Raw genomic sequence first — 24,788 nt, forward strand, 5'->3', positions numbered from 1 at the left:
TCAAAACTACCATTACAGTTGCTCGCGGAAGTATTTATACAGCGCCCCCATGCTAGTGGGATAAGTAGTTCTCAGCCATTTTTATTTTTAAATGTATGTTCTCCATGTTGTTTTATGCAACACTTGCATCATTCTTTTCACACCCAAAGTCCTTGGGTTTGGACACATTCGTGGTGAAAATAATTTTAGAATTTTCGGGCAGTTTAAATGTCCTTTTTTAGGTTGATCTTGGTGATCAAAATAATGTTCAAGCATGTGCGAAAAAGAAATGACTGCTCCTTATTTTGTCCTGTCAAGAAGAGTTTCTTTTGACTAAATGTATCTGGTAAACAGGATGATTAATGGAAAGAAAATGCATAAAAATGATGTTTTACAATTACGTAAACAATATCATTTTTCACACCGACTAATTGTGCAATGCTTTACATAATCGGATTCCGGATATGGAGGGGGGATTACCGCCATAATTCTTGTGCATATATGTTTATTCTATGCATGTATTTCTTTTATTATATGCTGTATATTCTATCCTGCATTATTTCTATTTGGATTTACTGTTAGTTATATGATGTGTATTTTAATTTGCACCATAATAGTTTGCATTTTCTATGATACAAATTCTAGATTGCATCTTTACATCTGCAAATTTTTATTACTGAGTTTGTAAGGTGTGATATTACAATGCTACATATTCACGACTTGAATTGCATGTGAGTAATTATATGTGCATTTTTAATATTACACACGTTAACATTCTTAATTGTCTTTCCAGTCCATATTCAATCTTTGCAATTGACATATTTTATTTATATTTATAAAACAATGTTAAATATTACGCAGGTAAAACGTTCACACCTTGAAAGTTACAATGTAGCGCAATGGCAGTTGCACGTTGTCTGTTAATATGACGTTAGATGCCCCATTGTGAGAACAGAGGGAGTCGTGATTGACACGAATCAGGTGTAATACTCATTTTAACTATGGATGACAAAGGTACATATCTGACCTGGCGTGTCTCGACACGGGAACGTAGTATTTATTTTTTTACGAATCTATGGTCTTAAATTAAGTAATAACATTGAACAAAAACAATCAAGTTTTGTAAAATTTCAACAAATAGTTTATTTCCATAGAATACAGAGAGAAAATTTAAACGAACTGGCAGTATTGCGAATTAAATCCCGAAATAGTCCAAATTTTCTATCACGAATCCTAATGAGTAAAGTTCTAATTAAATTCCAGTGGTGTTTGAAATAAGAGCCAGTGCTGAAGGTGTTGGTGTGCCTTTTGGTGGCCTGTAACGTGGTTATGTAATATGCATTTTAATGAATCACGGTAATATAATCCAAAATCTCTTTGTCTGAACTCACTGTAATTCCAAGTTAATGTCTCTGTTCAAGAATAGTATTTATGAGCTCTTTGTATTTCCATCGAATAAATAATCTGAATTAATAATTTCAAATCAAAATAACGAACACATTAATTCAAATAATTCTGCTTCAAGATCTTACAGCATGAATGAACAATATCTAGATAGACAAGATTATAAATCCCTCTACTTGAGCTAGGTCACAGTTAGCATTTTCTTTACATATTATGACTTAACGGAACTGTCATTCAAAAACATTTTAAGTTCTCAACACGATAAAGTCTGTTACTAAACTTATAAGATAGAATGTGGTAAACATCATGTAGTTTATGTACTTTTATGAGGGAATTCCAATAACCATGACTCAGACCCAAATAAATATGTTTCCTGATATTGATAATGATCCTTATATTTAACCCACACTCTTATACAAAATATTAGCTATCTCTTATTTGTTTACCAAAATAAAACTTGGAGAAAAAAACTAACAAATGCAAAATAAATTTACATTACATGCATAGTAGAATAATAAGACAATATAAATTCTTCCTTTTTGATTTTTTAAATAAATTCTTCTATTATTGGTGAAGAACAAAACAACAAAACAACTCTTCATCTTGACCGTTCATCAGTATTGTTAGCATAATCTCAGGTTTTAAACGTTCAACGTTCCAAGTAATAATTATCTGTCTGTATGTCTGTCTCTCTCTCTCATCTTGTTACGAGAAATGGCAAAAGTCCAAAACAATAATAACATATTGTGTCCTTTCGATTTGCGTGTGTGTGAAATCAAGGATATATATTAGCAATATTGGTCCTTGATGAAATGAATGGTCAGCATGACAACAGCACTGATAAAACGCATTTGATGCATTGTTCGATCAGAAACATACGATCTTGTGTCTAGAAAACTGTGCTGTCCTTGCAAAACAGTCATTTAATTTGATGTAATTAGACCTACTCTAAATCATCCAATTCAAACAAAACAATTCGTAAAATTCACTTTGGACTGATAACGTTAATAACTCACAAAGGAGACCATGTGATGCATTTCGAAAACATATATGAGACAAACATGTTTAATCAGTTTATGAACCTGAATGAACTTCTATCAATGTTGATATAGCTTTCATTGTTTGTTCACGGCTATACAAATTTGAAGAATTTTGTTTTTGCTTCTTACTCGTTAACTGAATAATCAAACATAAGTTATAAATGTTTTACATTTAGCAAGACATTTGTTTTAAAAATGAACTTCTAATGCCATTAATGATTTGTTAACGAAGTTTCATAATATCAGCAATCCACAAAATATTTTAAATGAACAAAACACTCTTTAAGCAAGGAATGTTTCGGTTCTAATTATTTCACAACACTATTGTATTCCATTATAAGAAACAATAAAACATTAACAACAAAAAACAATATTTTAACTATGTGCTTGAAAAAGCTGGTTGGGGTGGGGCGGGGTGGGGTAGGGTAGGGAAGGGAAGGGGCAAAAGGCGTTTGCGATGTTGTAGATAGGTACAACTACTTGTCACAAAATATTAGGTAACCAAAATACCATTTTTGCGTTATGACTGCGGTGTGCACGAAATGCATCAAACGGTAGGAAACTTTATAAAGTCCAAGGACGGAAAAGAAAAAGTAAATTCACCTCTTAGATATATTTGCAGTAGCAAGAACGTATGAAGTACATTTGTTGAATTTCCGGCAGCAATTCAGACTTAGCTATATTTACAGACACAGCGTACGGACGAACAGAATGAGGAAATCCTCTGCTACTGAAACTTGTTAAGCATGAGTATCTATAAATACATAAACAATTGGACTGAGATCGCTAAAACTATAGAACGAGAAATAATAGAAACGGTCTCCCTCTCTCTCTTTAACCAATGTTTGTTGGTGAATTCTCTCTCTCTCTCTCTCTCTCTCTCCAATATATGTTGATGGAATAGGCGCTCATCCATGCTTAGAATCTGCAATATACAAGATCCTGTACAGTTTTGCCTCTTCAGTTATCTATCAGCGCCATCTGTTGTCATAATGGGTCATTACAACAATGCCTCGTTATGGCAACAGATGGCGCTGATTACAATATTACAACTTGCATTATGCTAATATTTTAATTTTTACTTTCCACTGTGCTACATTGTATTATGCTTACATCTTAGTTGCAACTTTCACTGTGCTACATTGTATTATGCATAATGCTAACACGGTAGATGCATCTTTCACTGTACTACATTGTATTATGCATTATGCTAATACAGTAGATGCAACTGTCACTGTACTACATTGTATTATGCATTATGCTGACACAGTAGATGCATCTTTCACTGTGTTACATTGAAGTATGCATTATGCTAACACAGGAGATGCAACTTTCACTGTGCTACATTGTATTATGCATTATGCTAACACAGTAGATGCAACTTTCACTGTACTACATTGTATTATGCTAACAAATTACTTGTAACTTACAAATTGCTACCTTGTTGCTTCTACAATGTTATGTATATTTATTTTATGGCGATTAATATGTAATGAAAAAAACTTAAAATGCAATGGGGAGACTTTGAAATGAAATAATGCAATGTAGAATGTTAACGTGTCCATTACTGCAAATGCACATGGAATTTGAAGATATAAATAGCATAAATCCAATATAATACATGTAAAATTAGGAAAGAACTTTTATCAGATGTAAAGATACAATCGTGAAAATACATCTTACATACAAAGAAAAGAATATACATCATATATTAATATAAATACATGCATGGAATTATGGTGGCAATCCACTTCTATATTCGGAAACAATACACTTCGTTTCATACAATGTTGTGATGAAAATCTGGTAAATTGTCAATTTATTGGGTGGAGTCAAGTATTTATTAAGTGATGTTAGTACACGTAGGACTCAACTAGTTGGTTGCTAAGTAACATGACGTCGTTGAATATCGATCAAAACGCAACAGTACGTAAACTCACGTCACGTTATAATTTGTAGCAATGTGTGATTGAGTAATAATAATAATTAGAACAATATTTATCTTCAAAAATATATGTAGTCACTTTAATTTTGTGAAAGGCAATGTAGGAACGTTTAAAAAAAATGGGGGAAGATATATACAATAATAAATTACAATGTTGTTTTGGCTATTCTGCTCGCGCCCAGAGTATATACGGCTCGTTGTGCTTTGGTGTTGCCTACAATATCCAATATTGCGAATGGTATAATATAGAAATATTGATGTCGGTGTTAGTTTTAAGATGCGAAAAAAAGGTTGCACAGTAATTAGAGAACGTTTAAAGAAGCTACATATGGCAAAATACAAATTTACAGGGTCCACGGTGTTGAAATAAATGTAAAAAAAAAGAGATATTCGATTTTTCACTTCAGACCATGTGTGAAATCGCCGTCAATTGACTGATCAAACTGAAGTGAAGTCGCAATTCAGCGACATATCATTTTGATGACAGTTGAAACTGATGTGAAGTCGCCATTCAGTGACACGTAAAACTGTTCAACTGTGTGTCTTTATTTCCAGTCAAAGACTGACACTAAATTAAGAGAAAGAAAGAAACAAACGATATTTGATTTTAAAAAATGGGGCGGGGGGATCTCTCTCTTTCTTTTACACTCAAGCATTCAAAAGATCAGGGGCAAAATGCATTCGACAGAAGGTGTGAGTAGACGCTTTCTGTTAATTTTTGTGACAATTTTTGTTGTTTACACATATGAAATTTACTCTGAAAAACTGACTACTAAATCAAATATTTCGGTTTGTATAACAAAGTAACTGTGAAGTGTCGAATTCGAACGTTAGAGTTGAAGGCATTGAGCATTGAATTGTTTATCACATTTAAGCCACAAAAGTCTTTATGAAGGGTCACTTCGACCTTTCTTCGGTCACCCCCCACCCCCCCATGTCAGTGTAAACTTCAAAGGGGCAGATTTCCAACTCCTTGAAATTGACCAGGGTATCTTAACACGGTCCTTAGAAAGTAAACATTTGAGCTACCGACCCTAACCGCTTGGAATGAACCTATGCCCACTTATCATTTTTTCAAAGGGTAATTGTCACGCACTGTCGTACACAGATTCTGAGTTGTCCAAACCTGATGAAAGTAACTATTTCATTGGGACAAATTAGGGACCGCTGCTTACGATTGGGCAGAATAAATTAAGGCGTACACTTTAGAGCAATCAGACTTTATAGTGACGACTTTAGTCGAAATTCTTTAGTCTGAAAATCTCCTGGAAGAGGAAAGAGTCTCGACTCCGTGGAAAGCATAAAGAGATTATGCTTTCCTCGTTAAACAAGAAAGGGACCAGGTTGCCGTCTTGTAAAAAGAAAGACATGTTTAAGTGCTAGGGCGCACAAGTTCTGAAAGAGAACAGCAATAAGCCTATGAGAGAGAGAGAGAGAGAGAGAGAGAGAGAGAGAGAGAGAGAGGAGAGACAGTCTGGAGACAGAAGTCCGAGAAAAGAAGGACAAGGTCAGAATAAAAGACCAGGAAGTCCATGAAGGGGCAAAGCATAGAGCTTAGGAAGGACGAACTAGGAGACGTTGATATACGGTCAGAGGGAAGGAAGTTGATGCACATCAATCGTGGACATTGCACTCTTTTCACCTCTCGTTATGATGATGAAATAAATCCTAATTGGACACACCTGTAAAATTATATTGATACAATCTAACTTGACGTGGAATTGCCGTTATTAATTTATTACGATTAAATTTGTTATTTTCGTGTCAAAGGGGTCTCGTATTGCTTCTTTTCTCCCAGTATTCTTGCTCAGTTCTCTGTTGAAATTATATTCTTCTTTCACTCCCGCCGGACTATAATATCGAGTGAGGTCATCCTCTAGATAACGCCAGCCAAATCCAATTAACCACCCCTCTTACTAAGAGGGCGACCTTACAGTAACCATCCACTGTTTCTTTCAAGTGTGTTTAAAATTTCCGAAAAATCTGCACAAATGCCATTTCTGTAGAAAAATTTAAAACTGAATTTTTTGGGAAGAATTTGATAATACATCAATTCTGATGTCTGGCGTACCTTTTGATTTATCATTCCGTTGTCATTTCTTGGTAATGTGATGAATTACATTTTCATTTTAACTAGCTCCTTCGAGACGGAATAGGTAAATCATTTTCAAATGTTATAAAGTGTGCTTAAGGGATTACAAAAAATATAATGCAAGAACAATAAAAACATAAACAGTACAAATCCCTAAATCAAAAAAGAGAACTTTCTAAAACTGAATGTCAGTGTGTTTTAAATAAATATTAATACTTTATCGACATTCCATTGATAAAAATCTAAACGATACACATACCTACACACTCCTGCTCCTATACTGTAGTTTCAGGGATCTTCTTGAACGGCCGACCAATCATATTGCCAGCCACCTTTAAAGCAGTGCGTTATTGCATTTTTACCTGCTGTTTGTCTGAGCCCGAGGAAAGTCCAACATCTTGATAGGTTCCACTATGTAACATTTATAAATTCACGTCGGTATAACTTCACTATTTTCGTCAGATTTCGACAAAGTTGTCACTATATACTTAAACTTTTATGCGAAGTATGCGTGCAATATTTTAAAAGAAAACATGGAATTTGGAACATTGTAATATGTGATTCAGTAGGCGAAGCATAATCCAACTTTTTTATCCATGCATTATCCTTCTCACGTAACCCCTGAAAGCGGGTGCCAAAATTGATCTCTTTTGCAGGGAGCCAAAATTAACACCCCTCTTGCATATGGCTACCATATGGCCAAGTAAATGTATACTACAAAATATTACAACTTCAACCGACCGGTTAGAGAGTCCGCTTCTGATGCTGGAGGTCGCAGTTCGAACCCTGGCCGAGTCATGCCAAATACTTATAAAAATGGTATTAACAGCTGCCACGCTTGGTGCTCAGCATTAAGAGGTTAGTGTAAAGACTGATCAGCCTGGTGTCAGCATGATGCCGCAGTGCTAGACATGACTCTAACTGGCACACTGCACACATCGTAAAGATAAACCTGAATTTTTATATTTTTATATAGATACGCTAAAAATTCAACACAAAGACACACACATTCAACCAACCAGATACAGACAGACGTACACATGCTGCCATAGTAAACCAGTTCATTATAAAGAATAGGTGTGCGTGTGTATATCTGTACGGCCACAATTTATGAATACAGTACACTTTAGGAGAATAGTAAACTTTTTCGTTTAAGGAGAAGAATGATACAACAACAGCAACGACAAACTTTATTTGCGATATCGGCACTGACATGACACTAATTTCTACATGTCCACCATTACGTCTGTTTCTTTTAAAATAAATATTTATCTGCCTGCAGTTTCGCCTTTCTTTCTCTTAAACATCTGAAGATTACAACTGTGGGAAAGATCGACATACATCGGTGCCAACATGTTATGCCATAAAGTTTAGCGCAGATGCAAGCCAAGACCAGGAAAACATGACATGACCTGTACTGAATGAAGTCACGATCGAACGTCACGATTTTAAACACACACACACACATACACACGTATGTATGTATGTATGTATGTATGTATGTATGTGTGTATGTGTGTGTGTATGTATGTATGTATGTATGTATGTACGTCTCTCGTTTTATATATATATATATATATATATATATATATATATATATATATATATATATATATATATATATATATATATATATATATATATATATTTATTTTAAAAAATCGCTGCAGTTCTTTGTGTCTATAATTTATGTTTACATTTTCTTCTGTGAGGAGATTAATTTAATAGCAACGCCAATCAAACAGATTAAGAACTTTACCTCCAGCATGGGCATCGACCCTCCCCCCCCCCCATCATTCTGATTCTTCTTCGTTCGCTTGTTTGTCTCTCTTTTAATTTTAACACTAAACACCTGTATAATACACACAGTTTCATCCGTCTTAAAATTTGCTTAAATTTGGCATATATATATATAATCATTTAAATAAAAACAATCTTTAAAACAAAAGACACTAGGTCTGACCTGTAGGAGTGCATACAAAATAGTTCTAACAATAATTGATTGAAGTCGCAGTCGTGCTCATAGCTGCAAAAATTGAAACAGAAAAGAACCCCAAAAGATATCATCTATCAATCATTCTGACAGAAAATAGATGAGTTATTTAAGAAAGGAAAGTAAATTTGAAACATTTGCATATAAACGCACCCTAGTTCTTTAATGATATTTTTGTTGTTGTTTTTGTTTGTTATAACATTAGCACAACGTTGGATACATCGATCTGTCTTGACATTATCCGCCCCTCCTATGCTAAACCGTAGTTCGTTTTTATTTCACCGCACATAAGCACGAATAGGTATTTAGTGCCGACACAACTGGAGCAAATGCCTTACTTCAGGAGACACCACACCAGCTAACCTTGAATGATTCGATGTAAGGATTTGAACCCGCATCCTTTCGGTCGCGACTCCTGTACTTTAAACACTATGCCACCGCGGCTTTTTCCTCAGTTTGTCACTTTTTACGATCCGCAAAGGGGAAATTCTGCTTCTCCAAGCCAGCAGTGATTATATTTGGATGTGGAAAGTTATATTTACAGCAAAATATCTATCCCACGGATTCTTACGCAACTAACACAATTTGTTCATAACGAAAAGCCTTCGCTCATTACGATTATGTTGTTTGAAAAATATATACATCCTCACCCTGCCACCCCATCCTATTTTCCCCCAACATAAAATCTGTGCCCATATGGGGGATTAATCTTAGTGTGGGCGTCTGTATGGGACGAGTTTCAGATTTGATACCGTCTTTTCATCCCCAGTAATTGTACATATCTTTATAGGGTCGGTCTCAATAGCTTACAGTTTTTACATCATATTACATTACTGAACACACGCTGTTAACGTGATACAATTTAAAGAGCCAACTGTTTTCTGTATGCTTAGCGACAATATGCACGTAGTCATATCGAAATGGATCAGCGTGTTTACCTCTAATGTTTTTAAGATCCTTCCCAATAGATTATACCACGTACAACAGGCAAAGCACGCTTCCCAATAGCCTTAAAGGACTGTATCACATACAACAGGTTAAGCACGCTTCCCAATAGCCTTAAAAGACTGTATCACATACAACAGGTTAAGCACGCTTCCCAATAGCCTTGAAAGATTGTACCACATATAAGAGTGAACGATTCATCGATATATCGATGCAAGGATACCTTTGTTGTACCAATTTACATATTGATAGAAGTGGTGGATAATCGATACAAAACAAGACTTAATGTATGCAAGATATTGTAATTTTCAGCAGTCAGTCGTCAGTGAGCATTAGTCACTACCTTGTAATTCTTTAAATTGAGAATTCATCTGAGACAGGCACAGACACTCATTTTTTTAAAACTTAAAACGAACTCTTCAAATTAAAACCAAGTGACGTGGTTCATAATATTGCAACCCACTTTCCCTCGGCTAATTCCACGGTAATTATTTTATCCCGACAGCTTGTTCTGCATAAAATAGTTCGAGTTTCCTTTGACACTTGAGACACCATTTTTTGTTATTTCCACATTTACCTTGCCTATGGAAAAGATGGAATTTGCCGACATAGTATAAGGTTAGCACCTTACTAGCCGGTGTAGCGAACTTACATCGGGCGATACCTTTGAAAGGGAGGGGATTTCTTTTCTCAGAAATTGCGAGTATAACATCCGATATGTTTTTGACCTGTTGACAGACCAGACGAAACAACGGCGTTGATGAAATCTGATTGGGAACTCGTCACTTGCATTGCTAGCCATATGAGTGAATGGTTGTTAAACTAAATTTGATTTGTACATTGTGCCCAAGACGAAGCATTATGTCGTACCTTGAACTTGCATCAAGGAAGTTTTACAAATGTGTGTTTAAAATAGGGCTACATAGAAATCCCAAAATGATTCCCACCGTGGTTATCTTCGGACGACACGTTTGTGTTCGTGTTTTTTTTTTAAAACGTAACTTTAACAGTCAAAGTCGTATCGCTACGATGTCCATAGTGTAACAGTTTATAGTGATATCTAGCACTGGAGCATCATGACACAGACAGTTGGCATTATGTCCCACCCAGTCATATTATCCTGACAACAGGCCGACCTGTCGTACTAGCTCTTAATCCCAATCGACAAACAAGGAAGCTGCGAGTACCATTTATATTGCTTAGATATGTCACGATTTCGTCCGGTAAATACTAGCTGATGATAGTTATTATGACAATAGTTTTAAAAGTTTTGAAGTATATCAGATTACTGGAGCTGGAAAAAGTGTTAATGGAGATACTAGTGGCTGATTTTCAGCCTGAAAATGGTGAAAAATACGAGGCTGATGTACATGTTGGATGGACAAAAATAGACGGCATGCCGGTCAATCACCCTCTTTAATAAATATAGAAAAAAAGGCTGCATACCAAGCCAAATCAAAATACAGATTCTCTCTCTCTCTCTCTCTCTCTCTCTCTCTCTCTCTCTCTCTCTCTCTCTCTATATATATATATATATATATATATATATATATATATATATATATATATATATATATATATATATATATATATATATATGTGTGTGTGTGTGTGTGTGTGTGTGTGAGTAAAATCATTCGGCTGTTGGTGTTAAGTGTCATATTGGATTGCATGCCAAATAAACTGTATTTAATGGTGACCTAAAGAGAAAAATCTCGTGCGACTGAAGGATGTAATCCATATAACTGTCTGTTTTCCATACAGATATGCATAGTTTTAGACAGATCTATACAACTTCAATAAAAATATGTAGCAAAACCATCGGACATAACTTGCCATACATGTTCTTAGCTTTGATGGATTTCAGTCCCTCCACGCTCATGTATTAGTGTTCATTCTGTTTTATCGAATATAGTTAGTGATACTCAAAGTAGGAAGAAACTTTATGGTCTTACTAAATTAGTAACAAAATATAGATTCACATGTAACAAAATATAGATTCACATGTTTTTCATGTACATTTTATATGTTAATAGAGAAACACAGATTTAGGTAAATGAATAAACCTCATGGTAGTTATATCCCTTGGATATTTTCCCATTGATGAGAATACTTTAAACAATAGTAGAAAATATCTTTAAAACGAATTCGCTAAATTTTCTAAATAGTGTTTAAAAGGCTAATATAAATTTTCTGGTTACATCAAAAGAAAATTTAGGAACAACATATACAAATTATTTAAAGCGGACAGTATGTTTTCAATAGTAAGCAGCACTATTAACAATATTTCTGGAATAATGTGTTTTTTTTTCTTCATCGGATCGTAAGCAAATTAGTATTTCATGTAAATCAGGATGAAATCAACTTTACACTCCCTCAGTACTTTCAATACTTTGATTTTTTCAAAACGGTACCGGTCCTAAAATTTAAGAAACATAAATATAATCAGCCTACGTAAAACGTTGGACAGCTATAGTCGCGTGCGTTTTATAAATGTTGTGTCTTACAAGCATTGTTTACTAGATGCAGTTGGTAGCGAACAAGGCCAACTTTTTGAATGATGTACACTTGGAAAACTGTCTCCTCTGTAAATCGTGTTTTTGGTTTTCAGTGTTATGATATATCAACATGGCACGTGAAAGGACTCAACTTCAACCGTAAGTTATGTCATTTTTCAGTGATTTCATGGGTTTATGGAAATTTGCAAACTTAGTCGAAGTAATTATTGTTTGTAAATTTCGTCACCTCTGGTAGAGTTTCAAAATTTATACAATCAAACATATGCATAGTAGCCACCTTAGGGACCATATAGGCTCGTTACAAATGAAATTAAGAGTATCGATCAATGGCTGGGGTTGGTACACACTGTAACGATATAACACATGGGTAGACACGACTCCCCCTTTGGTATCTCCAACCCTGTCAGCTTTTCTTAATTTCGTCTCCTAATGTAAAACTTACGCCAGCTGTAATAAAAATAAAATGGAATAACTTTCACAACATCTCAATAGAACTCGTTCAACATATCAATAGACCTCGTTCATTTCGCGATATACTGATCCATAAAGTACCCGCCCGTAAGTTGCCGTTTGCATTCAGATAGTCTTGGATTTCACCGTTGACGGAAAAGTAAGTTCTAAATAATATCTCTTCCGCAGTAAATATTGTACACTGTAATACATGAAAGCATACATTTTGGTGTTCTGAACTTACCTCTCCATTAAGGGTGAAATTCAAGACGAGTCAGATGAAATTTTATGTATTATATAAAACAATATCAGAGAAACGCATTTTGGTAAAAACACATAAATTAATCAGTGAAGCTAAAACAAAGTTCACTGTGATCAGCTTTTGCATGTGGTGAGTTGTACTCTGAAGATCAATAAACCCATCAAGTTTGCTGACTGTAGGTCTTTGATAGAGTAGTGTCAGAGAAACTAAATGTAACACATCAAACTTATCACTGGAGCTTGAAAATAGGTTACTGCAACTTATTATTGCCTGAAGCGAGGTGTACCCTGCACGATTGGAAACCTTGGAGGCTCAATGGTTAGAGTGCCGTTTCAAACCTGACCGTCGGATCAGTTTGGGTCGGCAACCATGAATAAGACACTTTACTCAAATATCCCCAGTATTTAAAACAACTCTTGTGCTTCTGTGCTAAACTCACATCTTCCACCCATCTAAATAAACCACATATCAAGTTTGATCACTATAATGAAACGAGCAAACGAGAAAACAAAAGATAATTACTTGAGCAGAAAAGATTGGCCGATGTGACCTCATTTTGCCGATGACGTGCAGCACCCTTCAGAATAAAAACACTGATCAAGTTTGATCACTGTAATACAACAGTGTAAGATAAGTGACCTAAATGCAATGTTTATGTCTATGCCAGTAACAAGAACAACGGCAACGCCGTGCTTCCTGGATCTTAATTATGCTTCGCAGGCAAGACAAAATGACACTAAACATGCATACGTTAAAGGCCAGTGTTCGTTAATGTCAGATGAACATCCAGACCGATTTGATTGTTTTCCCTCCCCAAAAGTAATATTGAAATCCTTTGCAGTTGTTTTTTTTTCTTCTCATCTAAACGTAGGATGTTTTGTAAAGTTGATAAAAATATAAACAACAACATTTATCACGTTACGAGCACTGTGGGTTAGAAGATTTTGGTTTCATATTTACTGTGTAATGAGGCGGGGTCTGTAATATTATCGTGTTCAACAGAACACCAAACCAAACAGATCATTGTCTCTCAGTACCGTCTGTAACAGGAAATCTTAGTTTACATTGATTTTCTTTACTATTGCCTTCTTTTAGTACGGTATTAAACGGTCACGTATGTATGTATGTATGTATGTGTGTGTGCTTTGGATTTTTTAACGTAGTTTTAAAAAAAAAAATCAGTCATATCGCTACAATGTCTAGTGATGTCTAGCACTGGGGCATCATGCCGCAGACACGTAGCGTGATGTCCCACCCATTTACATTATCCTGACACCAGGCTCACACTAACCTCTTAATGCTGAGCACCAAGCGAGGCATCGGTTAGTACCATTTTTATACGTCTTTGGTATAACTCGGCCGTGGTTGGAACCCGCGACCTTCCGCATCCAAGGCGGACGCTCTAACCACTAGGCCACCGGAGCGGTCTTGTATGTATGTATGTATGTACGTACGTACGCACACACGCACACACGTATGTATGTATGTATGTATGTATGTATGTATGTATGTATGTATGTATGTATGTTTAGGGTTTAACGGCACGATAGCACAATGCTAGCTTTTTTGTTCCGATTCAAAGACAAGGTTTAAAAAGCAAGTTCTAAATATATTACGGATATGGTGACGGAACAAAATCTAGAACGCAATAAACCTCATAAGTTCCAAGTGCATAATCTAGAACGAGTCCGAATACAGGAATGTACTATATTTAAATGTCCTAAGTTGTTTATTTAAGCGGTTGTGACTGAGAAGTGTGTGACATATAGAACTTCCTTCGCCTTGAAGGTATTTTTTTCTTTAAAAATATTGTATTATTATTTGGCAATTTCTGTCAGAAACTGTGTATAGACGGGCTAATTGACAAGTAGCAAAAGTGGTAAAACGTAGCCTAGTTTAGAACGAGTAAAGCTACAATATTGTTGGACAGTATTCCATTTAGCGGGATTTCACTTGCATATTAAGCGGGTGCGATCACGACCATGTTGAGCAGTAGGGTGGGGAAATGGTCTGGCATTCCTTAAAGGTATGATAGTAAGCCAAAGTTTGGATATGCATACAAAGTCGAATGCCTGAGCTAAACATCAGTACCAAATTTATTATGCTACGCGAAATGTAGCTTGAAATAACAGCGTTTATTCTTATATGGGTCACACGAGAAAGGAGAGAAGTGTCCTCCCTCGTAGTTATTATATAGTACATGTACGACAGGTGAGTTGTAAGCAAAAAAAAATGTGTGTGTGGGGGGGGGGCTGTGCCATATCCTCATAAAACTGACATTTGCACACAAAAGAATTAAATAAAAGAAATTAACAAGAAAGAATGAACGAAAACAACAAACTAACAAATAATTAATGCTTAATGACGCTTGAAAAAAATAATCCCCCCCAACCAAAAAAAAAAAAAAAAAAAACAACAGACAAAACCAATGTAGACTCAGCTGACTCGGCAGAAGGAGCCAGTTGCAAAATTTTCATTTTCATTGAGCTAGAGAAGAACACGTTTAGTCTTTTTTCTTTCTTCATTTTACAGTCGATAGCTTGATTATCTTGTCATGTAAATGTCATTGCGACCTATGCTGTGTAACTGTAGTGTTATACATATTTGCTTTAAATAAAAGTCATCTTTTTTTCTCTCACTGTTTCCCGTTATTTCCAATGGCAGGGATGCTAATCTTTTCTTCAAGATAATATGTTGTTGTTGTTTGCATTTATCCCCTCGTTTCAACCTTTCACCAAATAATTATAATTAAAATATAAACTGAATGTAGAAATGATATGACATGGGAACAATCTACGAGGGAAATAATATTGACAGTACAAGGAAAGAAACCCTACCATTTGAGGAAAACATGTTTAAATGCGTGAAAGCGATCATTAGCGTACATGTACATTTTAACAATTTGAAGTTTGAGACGGTCCCGCAAAAAAGGCGTAAATATCCTAAACTATAAAAAAGATAGGATGGGCATGCGCTTGGCTATTGACATATGTAGTATTGAAAATATCGACACAGTAACAGCAGTGACATAGTGTATGTTGCAGTTATTGGCCATGGACAGCGGCTGACAGTACTGTAGTCTTGGGGTAAGTGTTATTGTACATGAACTGGCTGGAGCGTGTGAATTAAACGGAGAAATAAAGGTAAATAAATATAGTCTGCCTCAGCTTCGACTTAGAAATCATGTATTCGGCTATGTGCGTATTATAGTGTGCCTCCGGTCTATTATGAATCGTATTCAGCCTCGGGTCTTCAGAGTATTTACCAGATAGAGTTAATATGTAGAAGACGATTATTTCTCCCTTTAAACGTTATACGTTTCATATCAAAGCTTGTTCTGTGTGCTCAAACGTTTTATTGACAAATAAGAGGTGCTATTTTTAGTAGACAGCCTAATATACTTCATATGGTGTGTGGACATGACGCTGATGCTCGCTCAGGCAAGAATAAAAGTCGGTACAATTATACTGTATATAGTTAATTGGGTTTAATGCCGTTTTTCAGTGCATGATAGGCTATACATTGGCGGCCAGTATACTGGTGGAGGAAGAACTGGAAAATCCTAGTAAAAACCACCGACCCACGGGAAAAAGCTGGAAAGCTTTGTCACCTACAAAAATTGACCGAGCCAGAGACTCGAGCCCACAAGGTGTGTACGTTTGGATTTTTAATGTAGCTTTAACAACATTTCAGTCGTATCGCTTTGATGTCCGCAGTGTGGCAGTTTATAGTGATGTCTATCATTGGGGCATCATGCCAGACATGTAGCATCATGTCCCACCCAGTCACATTATCCTGACACCAGGCCGACCAGTCCTAACACTAACCTCTTAATGCTGAGCGCCTAGCGAGGCAGCTGCTAGTTTCATTTTTACCGACCTTTGGTATGACTCGGCCAGGGTTGTAATCCGCTACATCCCGCATCCGAAGCGGATGCTCAAACCACTTGGCCACCGGAGCGGTTGGTCACAAAAAAAAAGAAAAAAAAAAGGAAAAAAAAAAAAGAGCACGTTGGGTGCAATCGTCACAATATAAGGAAGTATGAATTCTTAATTTGAACATGTGTAGTTTTCATTGTGACATCAGAGTGCGACAATCAATCAGGTTTGTATTGGATCACACCTTTGGCTTGACCTGTTCCACAGGGGGCTCCGAGTGGCCGAGGGGTCTAAAGCGCTCACCCTTACGGATCATTACCATCTCACCTCTGTCTGCGTGGGTTTGCGTCTCGGGTTCGGTCAGTGTGGGTATGTGAGAGCCGCCATGTATAATAATAATAATAATAATGAGGACTTTGTATAGCGCTTAATCTTTAGAAGCTCTAAGCGCTTTACAACATTAGACAACACCTATAAGATAAAAAAAACATATAATAATATTATTACAAAAACAAACACCATGAAATTAGAAAAACATTAAAGAAAAAACATGCTGAGAATATTTCAGGTAGGAAACATTATTAGGTCTTTAAGTTTGTTTTTGCAGTCGAAATAAGTGAGTTTTGAGAGCCCTCTTGAATGTGATCACTGTGTCTTTGTGTCTAAGTTCAGTGGGAAATTCACTCCACGTTGGTGGGCCCTGGTATGCAAAAGAACGCTGTCCATATGACTTTGTTTTCATAGTGGAATAATGAGTATACGATTGTCAGAAGAGGAGCATAAGTATCTTGCTGGTGTGTACACATGGGTGAGGTCGGATAGGTATGTTGGACTAGAGCCCGACAGTGAAACGTAGCACAGAAAACAAATATTTTGTGTTTGATTCTGGATGGAATGGATAGCCAGTGTAGGGTACAGAGCAGCGGGGAGGTGTGCTCTGATCGTGGGTCTCTAAATATGATCCGAACAACTGTGTTTTGAACTTTTTGAAGTTTCTAGAGTAGATATTGAGATGAACCAGTCAGAATTGAGTTACAATAGTCCAGTCTCGAAAGTACTAATGATCACACAAGTGTTTTAGTGGTATCAGCTGAAAGATATTTGAAAATTGAGCTGCTGCGTCTCAGCTCAAGATATGCAGCCTTGCATATGTTCATGACATGTTGGTGCAGTGTGAGAGTACTGTCCAGAGTAACACCTAGGTTTCGTACTGATTGTGTGAATTTAATGTTGGCGTTGCTGATATTTATTGTTTGAGGTAAAGGATGTGAATGAGAAAGTCTTTGTGTTGTGATCAGAATGGTCTCAGTTTTATCATCATTCGTCTGCAGCTTGTTACATGTCATCCATGATTTCGCATCAGAAATGCACCTCTCTACACCTTGGATGGTAGCATCAACTTCAGTTGGGTGGCTAGATTTGTATATTTGGGTGTCATCAGCGTACAATTGGTGAGACACTGGATGATGATCTATGACACTTGAGAGCGACTGAGTGTACAGAATGAAGAGAACAGGTCCAAGAACAGAACACCACAACATAGATCAACTGGGCTGGAGTGTATTCCATTTGCAGATACAATTTGTGTCCTGTTGACCAAGTAGGACTTGAACCACAGTAAGGCTGTATTATGAATGCCAAATACATGCTGGAGACGGTGAAGTAATATATTATGGTCTATTGTGTCAAATGCTGCAGACAAATCAAGGAGGGTGAGGACTTTAATCTTTCCGCTATCCAATGCAGAGAGAATGTCATTAACTACTTTTAGAAGAGCAGTTTCAGTACTGTGGCAAGGGCGATATGGAGATTGTACATTGCTAAAAAGACTGTTTGAATTTAGATGAGATACAAGCTGGGATAGAACAACCTTTTCTAAGATTTTTGATATGAATGGGAGATTAGAAACTGGACGGTAGTTCTTTAAAGCGTAATGGTCTAGTGTTGGTTTCTTCAGCAGAGGCTTTACAATGGCAGTTTTGAAAAATGATGGGAATTTCCCGGATGAGAGAGTGGTAATAATAACATCAGATAGTGAAGGCAATACTGGATCTAAGCATTCAAGCAGCAGTGATGTTGGAATTGGATCAAGTTCACATGACTTTGGTGCAGTCTTCATCAGGATTGTACGTAGGAAATCCATAGAGACAGGTTCAAATGCTGCTAATGGTTGCCGCTCAAATTCTGTATCCCAACTTTATGGTGACGACGAGTCAATTGAAATTGTGGTGTCAAGTTTATCTCTAATGGTTTGTACTTTGTCACGGAAGAAATTTGCAAACATGTCCGGAAGGTCGACTGGAGAGAAGGTAGTTGGAAGTGGTGTTGATTTGTTCCTTGACATTAGCTTGTTAGTAATCTCGAAGAGCTCTTTGCAGCTGGAACTTTCCATGATCTTAGTAGTGTAGAGGGCTGATTTCGCTGCATGGACTATATTTGTGACATTCTTCTTAGCGACTTCATAGGTTTGCTTATGAATAGTGAGTCTGGCGGAAAGCCAGAGCCTCTCAACTTTACGGCGGTCTCTTTCAGCAGTGCGAAGCTGGTCCCTAACACTGCTATACCATGGAGAACACTTTTGAATTGATACTCTGCACTTGGTAGCTGGGGCATGTTTGTCAAGCATTTCTGTATCCTATCTTGTGTTGACAAATGGTGTTAAACCCTACAACAACAACAACAACAACAACAACAACAGCTACAACAACAACAACAACAACAATAACCTCTTCCACAAAGGTCCACATACTTTAACGTTGCATAATAATCGCCGTTTAGGTATTAGGTACGAGTAATCAAATTCTAAAAGACCCCCCCCCCAGCAAACAACCCCACATTAGTTACTGAATGCATATTTGACCTGCACGATTTTTGCTATAGTCTGAAATAAACCGCTGGCATCATCATCATATTTAAATTATAGACGTAATCACCCATACGGGCATGCACGTCTGTTTACTACTATCCGAAACGGACTATTTAATTGGTCGTGGGGAGCGGAATGGTGCCACATTCCCCAGTCATTATTGTGCTTAGAAGGCACTATTTAATTGAGCCGTCAGGTCTTGGGTCAATATGACTGGCTTCATAGACCCTAGCGACCTGGATATAAGGCTATACTCGAGTAGGGATAGTCCCAGCACACACTCTAGTTAAAGGTGGTAATTCAGTCTGCATTTACTGCGCCATGTGTCGACCAAGCAGTATGTGACGCCAGTGGCGATTGATTGCCACTATGACGTTACATCGGAACACCTAGGTTTTTAATTATTTGTTCATGAAGAGAGGAAAGAGTGACTCTCCCATCATGTATTTAATATGTGCTAGGTACATTTATTAATTTGATGTCCGGCAGTGGAAAGGAATGGTGCCACATTCCGCAGTCATTATTGTGCTTAGAAGGCACTATTTAATTGAGCCGTCAGGAGCGTACTAGGAAGGCACCTTGGTCCATCCAGGATATTAATTTTCGACCCCCTTGCCTAAAGGTTACTGAATTGTCTTGACGGGCTTTTGGAGATATATTGGATACATATTCTGTGCTGTTTTAGTTAAGGATAGTACCCCACCAGTGACCGTTTTGTGATAGTCTGTAGGGTTATTATAACTGTATCCAGTTTGTCTTATTTGGATGGGGTGATTTTGGTTGAGTTCACCCTTTTACGTATGGTTATTTTAAGCTTTCCTAGGCTGGATGGTGCGTTGCTTTGTGCAGCTGGGCCTAATGGTCCTTGGGGTTTGGACCACCTCATATATTCTTAGGATTTTGGGTCCTAACTATTTTCGCTAGGTATTTGGTTACCGCATTGTGCAGCCTGGTCTGATGGTCCTTGGGGTTTGGACCACCTTATAGGTATTAATTTTGGGGTTATAGTAAGTTTTCCTATCTTGTTAGACTGCCGCCTGATGGTCTTGGGCTTTTTAGGCGACCTTATATATTCTAGTTTTTTGGGTCTTATGTATGTGTTTTTAATTGTTTTTAGTGCCTCCAAGAGAGGCTGTGCCTTAGTGCCATAGCGTTGGTTGTACTACATATAATATGCGGTCACCTTGCGGTACGAAAAGATGTTATTGTCCTTAATTTCATCTTGTAGTAAAAAGAAAAAAATTGTTGAACAAAATGAAACAATTTTTAATTTTGTTTAATTTTTTTTTAGATTAAGGTTTATTGCAGTTTATTTGTTTCTATATGTGCGGGTTTAGGGTTGGGCTAAGTACTTGCAAATCTATCTTTATGTCTGATTTATTTTCCTAGTTTTATTGATGAAGCTATTAGTATGTTGTTATTTTATTTTCAGGCTAAGTCTGTTTAATTAAGACAGATATCTTTGCCGAATACTCGGGTCGCTAAGACATGTCAAAGACATTTGATCTTATTGTTCGTTACATTTAGTTTGTTAAACTGTCCGCTGGTATTCTGTGCCTATCTATATTAGTTCAGGAAGCGTGACATGATGAATTATTGGTCTTGACTCGTGTAACGGTATAATATGATCTTAAAGATCGAATCAACAGCAAAATTGATTAGTTATCAATTTAACATTTAAATGCTGTGTGATGTGATTTGGATTTTTAACGTAGCTTTAACAGTTTTTCAGTCATATCGTTACGATGTCTGCAGTGTGGCAGTTTACTGTGATGTCTAGCACTGGGGCATCATACCGCAGACATGTATCATGATGACCCACACAGTCATATCGCTTCGATGTCTGCAATGTGGCAGTTTATAGTGATGTCTAGCATTGGGGTATCATGTCCCACCCAGTCACATTATCCTGACACCAGGCCAGGCAGTCCTAACACTAACCTCTTGATGCTGAGCGCCAAGCGAGGCATCTGTTAGTACCATTTTTGTAAGGCTTTGGTATGACTCGGCCGGAGATCGAACCCACATCCGAGGCGGACGCTGTAACCACTAGGCTACCGGAGCGGTGAGCCATGTAAATGCTATTTTCAAGTTCAAGGTATCAAGTGATGTAACACATAAGGGGATTTCTTCAAGTAGTTAGTATATGTTACCGAGTTACAGTTGTATGTGTAACGGGAAATTAAGTTAATTTCAATCATACATATATATGTATGCACGTCAGGATGAATGTATGACCGTCACGTATATAAAAAAAAGCACGTATTCAATGTTTCTAAGGTCTGCCTATTCGTCTGTCTGTCTGTTTGTTCGGCTGTAGATTTAACACTCTCGATTTGTTTGTTTGGTCTGCTATCACTTTTACTGGATGGTTAGATGGATATATGTGGAAAATCTTTGAATGTTTCCGAACTTTGAGATGGCATTTGTGCAACTTGGAGAATGAATTGCACATACGCATTTTTGGAACTTTGCATAATTAATTGCATATACATGTGAAATACACTGAAGAAAAAAAAAACGTAGTTTAACAACAACGTCATCATTATCATCATCATCAATGCTATTACTACTACTACTGATACTACTACTACTGCTACTAATAATAATAATGAAAACATTACTAAAGAAAAACCCATGGATTATATTAACCAATCTGACCTTTAAACTAGGTATTTCTTTTCAAATGTTTTAGAGAGCATCTTGTGATCTGTCTGCAGTGAAAATTTCATTTAAAAAAATAATCATAATTAGAAAAAGAAAGAAGTGTTACACACTCGCTAATTTGTAGAATAAAAGTTTGGTATTTTCTTCTGTCTTCTATCACTTTTAACCTTTCTTTTATATTCTGTTACTTGAAATGGATGGATTGATGCAGAGGTGGGCAAACTTTCCAGTGCAAGTGCCGCATATACAAATTTACACCATGTCGGGGGCCGCTTAGTTCATTAAGTAAAATAATTAATATTTGAAATAGCAAAAAACAAAAGGTTTTTCTAAATAACATCATAATTAAATTTCAGTTAATATGTTGTTAATATTTGAAAACTTAAACTCAAACATCAAAAGAAGCACATTTATTTGATAAACAGAGTAACATAAACAGAGTCAGTGCAAATGATGACTTGTTCCTAGGCCGCATGAAAACCCCGCGGGCCGTAGTTTGCTCACCTCTGGATTAATGGATACATATGGAGGTAAAAAAATCAGATGGCCTTTTCGAAACTCGAGAAATACGTGCACATACATGTAAATCACTTTGGATAAGGTATTATAACAACATCAGCAGCAAGAGCAACACTATCGGCAGCAACACCAAGTGCAGTAATAATACTTATAATGGGATTATTCTGAAAATCACACTGGTTATAGTAACCTCGTACATTACCTCTTTATCTTTCAGTGATGTCGATCACATCTTGTGGCTTGTCAGGAATGAAAATATTTTAAAACAATTATCATAATAAGAAAAGGAAAAATATAGTGTTGCGCAATGGCTGATTCTTGGTTCGGATTTTTTTATTATATTAGGACTTTTATGAGGCGCCGCAGCGGACAAAAGGTGGTACAATCAGAACGTTGCCGTTGAAGTGTTTAGGTCATATGTCCAGAATTCCAATTTCACGTGTTGTATCAATAATGCTTGTCCTTAAAGTTACATTTTCAAGGTCGAGAGTTTAGATTGTATATGTTGAATTAAACAATAGTAGCTGAAAGTTATATTTTCTATGGCGAGGTTTTAGATTGTGTTGTTTGAATTACACGGCGGTGGATGAAATTTCAATGTCATACGTCGAGAATTCCTAATTTACATACTGGTTCAAAGAGTTTATGTTGAAAGTTCCATTTCACATGATGAGTATTTAGATTTCGTCTATTGAATTACACAGCACTGGTTAAAAATTCGGAGTCCAATGTTGAGTTTTTAGATTGTGTATTCTGAATTACATGGCGTTTGTTGAAATTTTAATGTCATATTTCGAGAGTTTCAATTTAACATGTTGAATCACATTTGCTGAAAGTTCCATTTTGTATGTTGAGTTTTTAGATTGTATCTGTTGAATTGCACAGCGGTGATTTAATATTTTATTGTGCTTGTCAGAATATTTTTTTTTTATATGGTGAAATGATGTGTTGGTGTTAAAAGTAACATTACACAATTTCCAATTTAACAATTCAAAATAATATCGAGTATTAAGATACATCATTCGTGTATTCAATTTTATGAGGCGCCATTACATTTCACGCATTTACAGTTTGAAAGTTACCATTCACAGGTCGAGAATTACTATGAATGTCTTCGCTAGAGGTCGCTCTCGCGACCGGACCGCGTTAATTTTAAACAAGGAGGCTGCTTCTCGTTGCACTTTAATTCAACACATGAAATCTAAATATTGGACATATGAAATGGAACTTTCATCACAAATATCTACATTCAACGTGTGAATTGGGGATTCTCGACATATGATATTGGAATTTCAACCACAGCTGTTGAATTCAAAATATACGCTGTAAAACGTCGTCATAGGAAATAGAACTTTAAACATCCACTCTATAATTCATCATAAAAATCTAAAATCTCGATCTAGAAAATGGAAATTTAAGGACATTCAATTTGATACAACACGTGATATTGGATTTCTAGACATATGACATCGAAATTTCAACTGCAACTTTCTCATTGGACCAGCTTTTGTCCGCTACGGCGCCTCGTAGACTTTCTTGTTGTACGTGCACATGCCCAGAGTGACGCGAGAACATGAGCGGTTTGACGTGAGGGTCAAACATATCAGCTACTCAGCATTCCATTCAGAAATAGTTAGCATGGACATTGACTCTCCGCAACACCATAAACTCGTGTTTTTAAGTATTAGTACGCTTTACTTCATGCAGACAATATAATAACAATAGGGCTCGCGAGATTTGATTGACCAATGGTATCTACCACACATATGTCATCTGAGAATAGTCAAAAATGAAATATTAATTATGTTGCTGTGTTTGTGTCAGTGTGTGCAAGGAACACACAAGGATAAAATAAAAATCAGACGCAGTAGATCAAATAAAATAAAGATTTGTTTTATTTGTATTTAAGTAGTGGAGTTTAGTGACTTGTAAGCTGTGTTGAAAATTTATATTGCGTGCACTTGTGGGCCATCAACCAAGAAGAGAATTGTTTTATTGCTCGATCTTGTATAAAGTCAAAATAAAAAGCTCTTAAAAATATAATAAAAATCTCTTTAAAAACTATCTTCCTTTTATCCTCGCAGTTTACATTTGCAACTTTATTTCCCTCCCAGGTTTCGCTATAGTCAAAATATCAATTTTGAAATGAAAATACTAGGACGTTTTCATGATGATTGTGCAGTCTTAAACTTTTGTAATTGTCATTTATATATACTCTTGTTTATTCAC

At 36.4% G+C, this 24,788-nt stretch overlaps 1 protein-coding gene across 3 annotated transcripts in view; it reads left to right on the forward strand.

The window, feature by feature from the left end:
• Nucleotides 1-11,901: 11,901 nt before the first annotated feature.
• LOC149797817 (prestin-like) overlaps nt 11,902-24,788 on the forward strand; it is a 102,414-nt gene continuing 89,527 nt past the window's right edge. Inside the window, exon 1 of one of the 3 annotated variants that reach the window (XM_089962813.1) lies at nt 11,902-12,055. In XM_089962813.1, coding sequence (XP_089818939.1) covers nt 12,027-12,055 — 29 coding nt within the window. In that variant the 5' untranslated portion in view covers nt 11,902-12,026. Of the gene's footprint in view, nt 12,056-15,573; nt 15,773-24,788 lie in introns of those variants that run through there. The other 2 variants (XM_089962814.1, XM_089962815.1) reach the window with 2 other exon arrangements.

This window comes from Sinohyriopsis cumingii, chromosome 6 (genome assembly GCF_028554795.1).
Source record: "Sinohyriopsis cumingii isolate HCF-2022 chromosome 6, ASM2855479v2, whole genome shotgun sequence".
Taxonomy (NCBI): Eukaryota; Metazoa; Mollusca; class Bivalvia; order Unionida; family Unionidae; genus Sinohyriopsis; species Sinohyriopsis cumingii.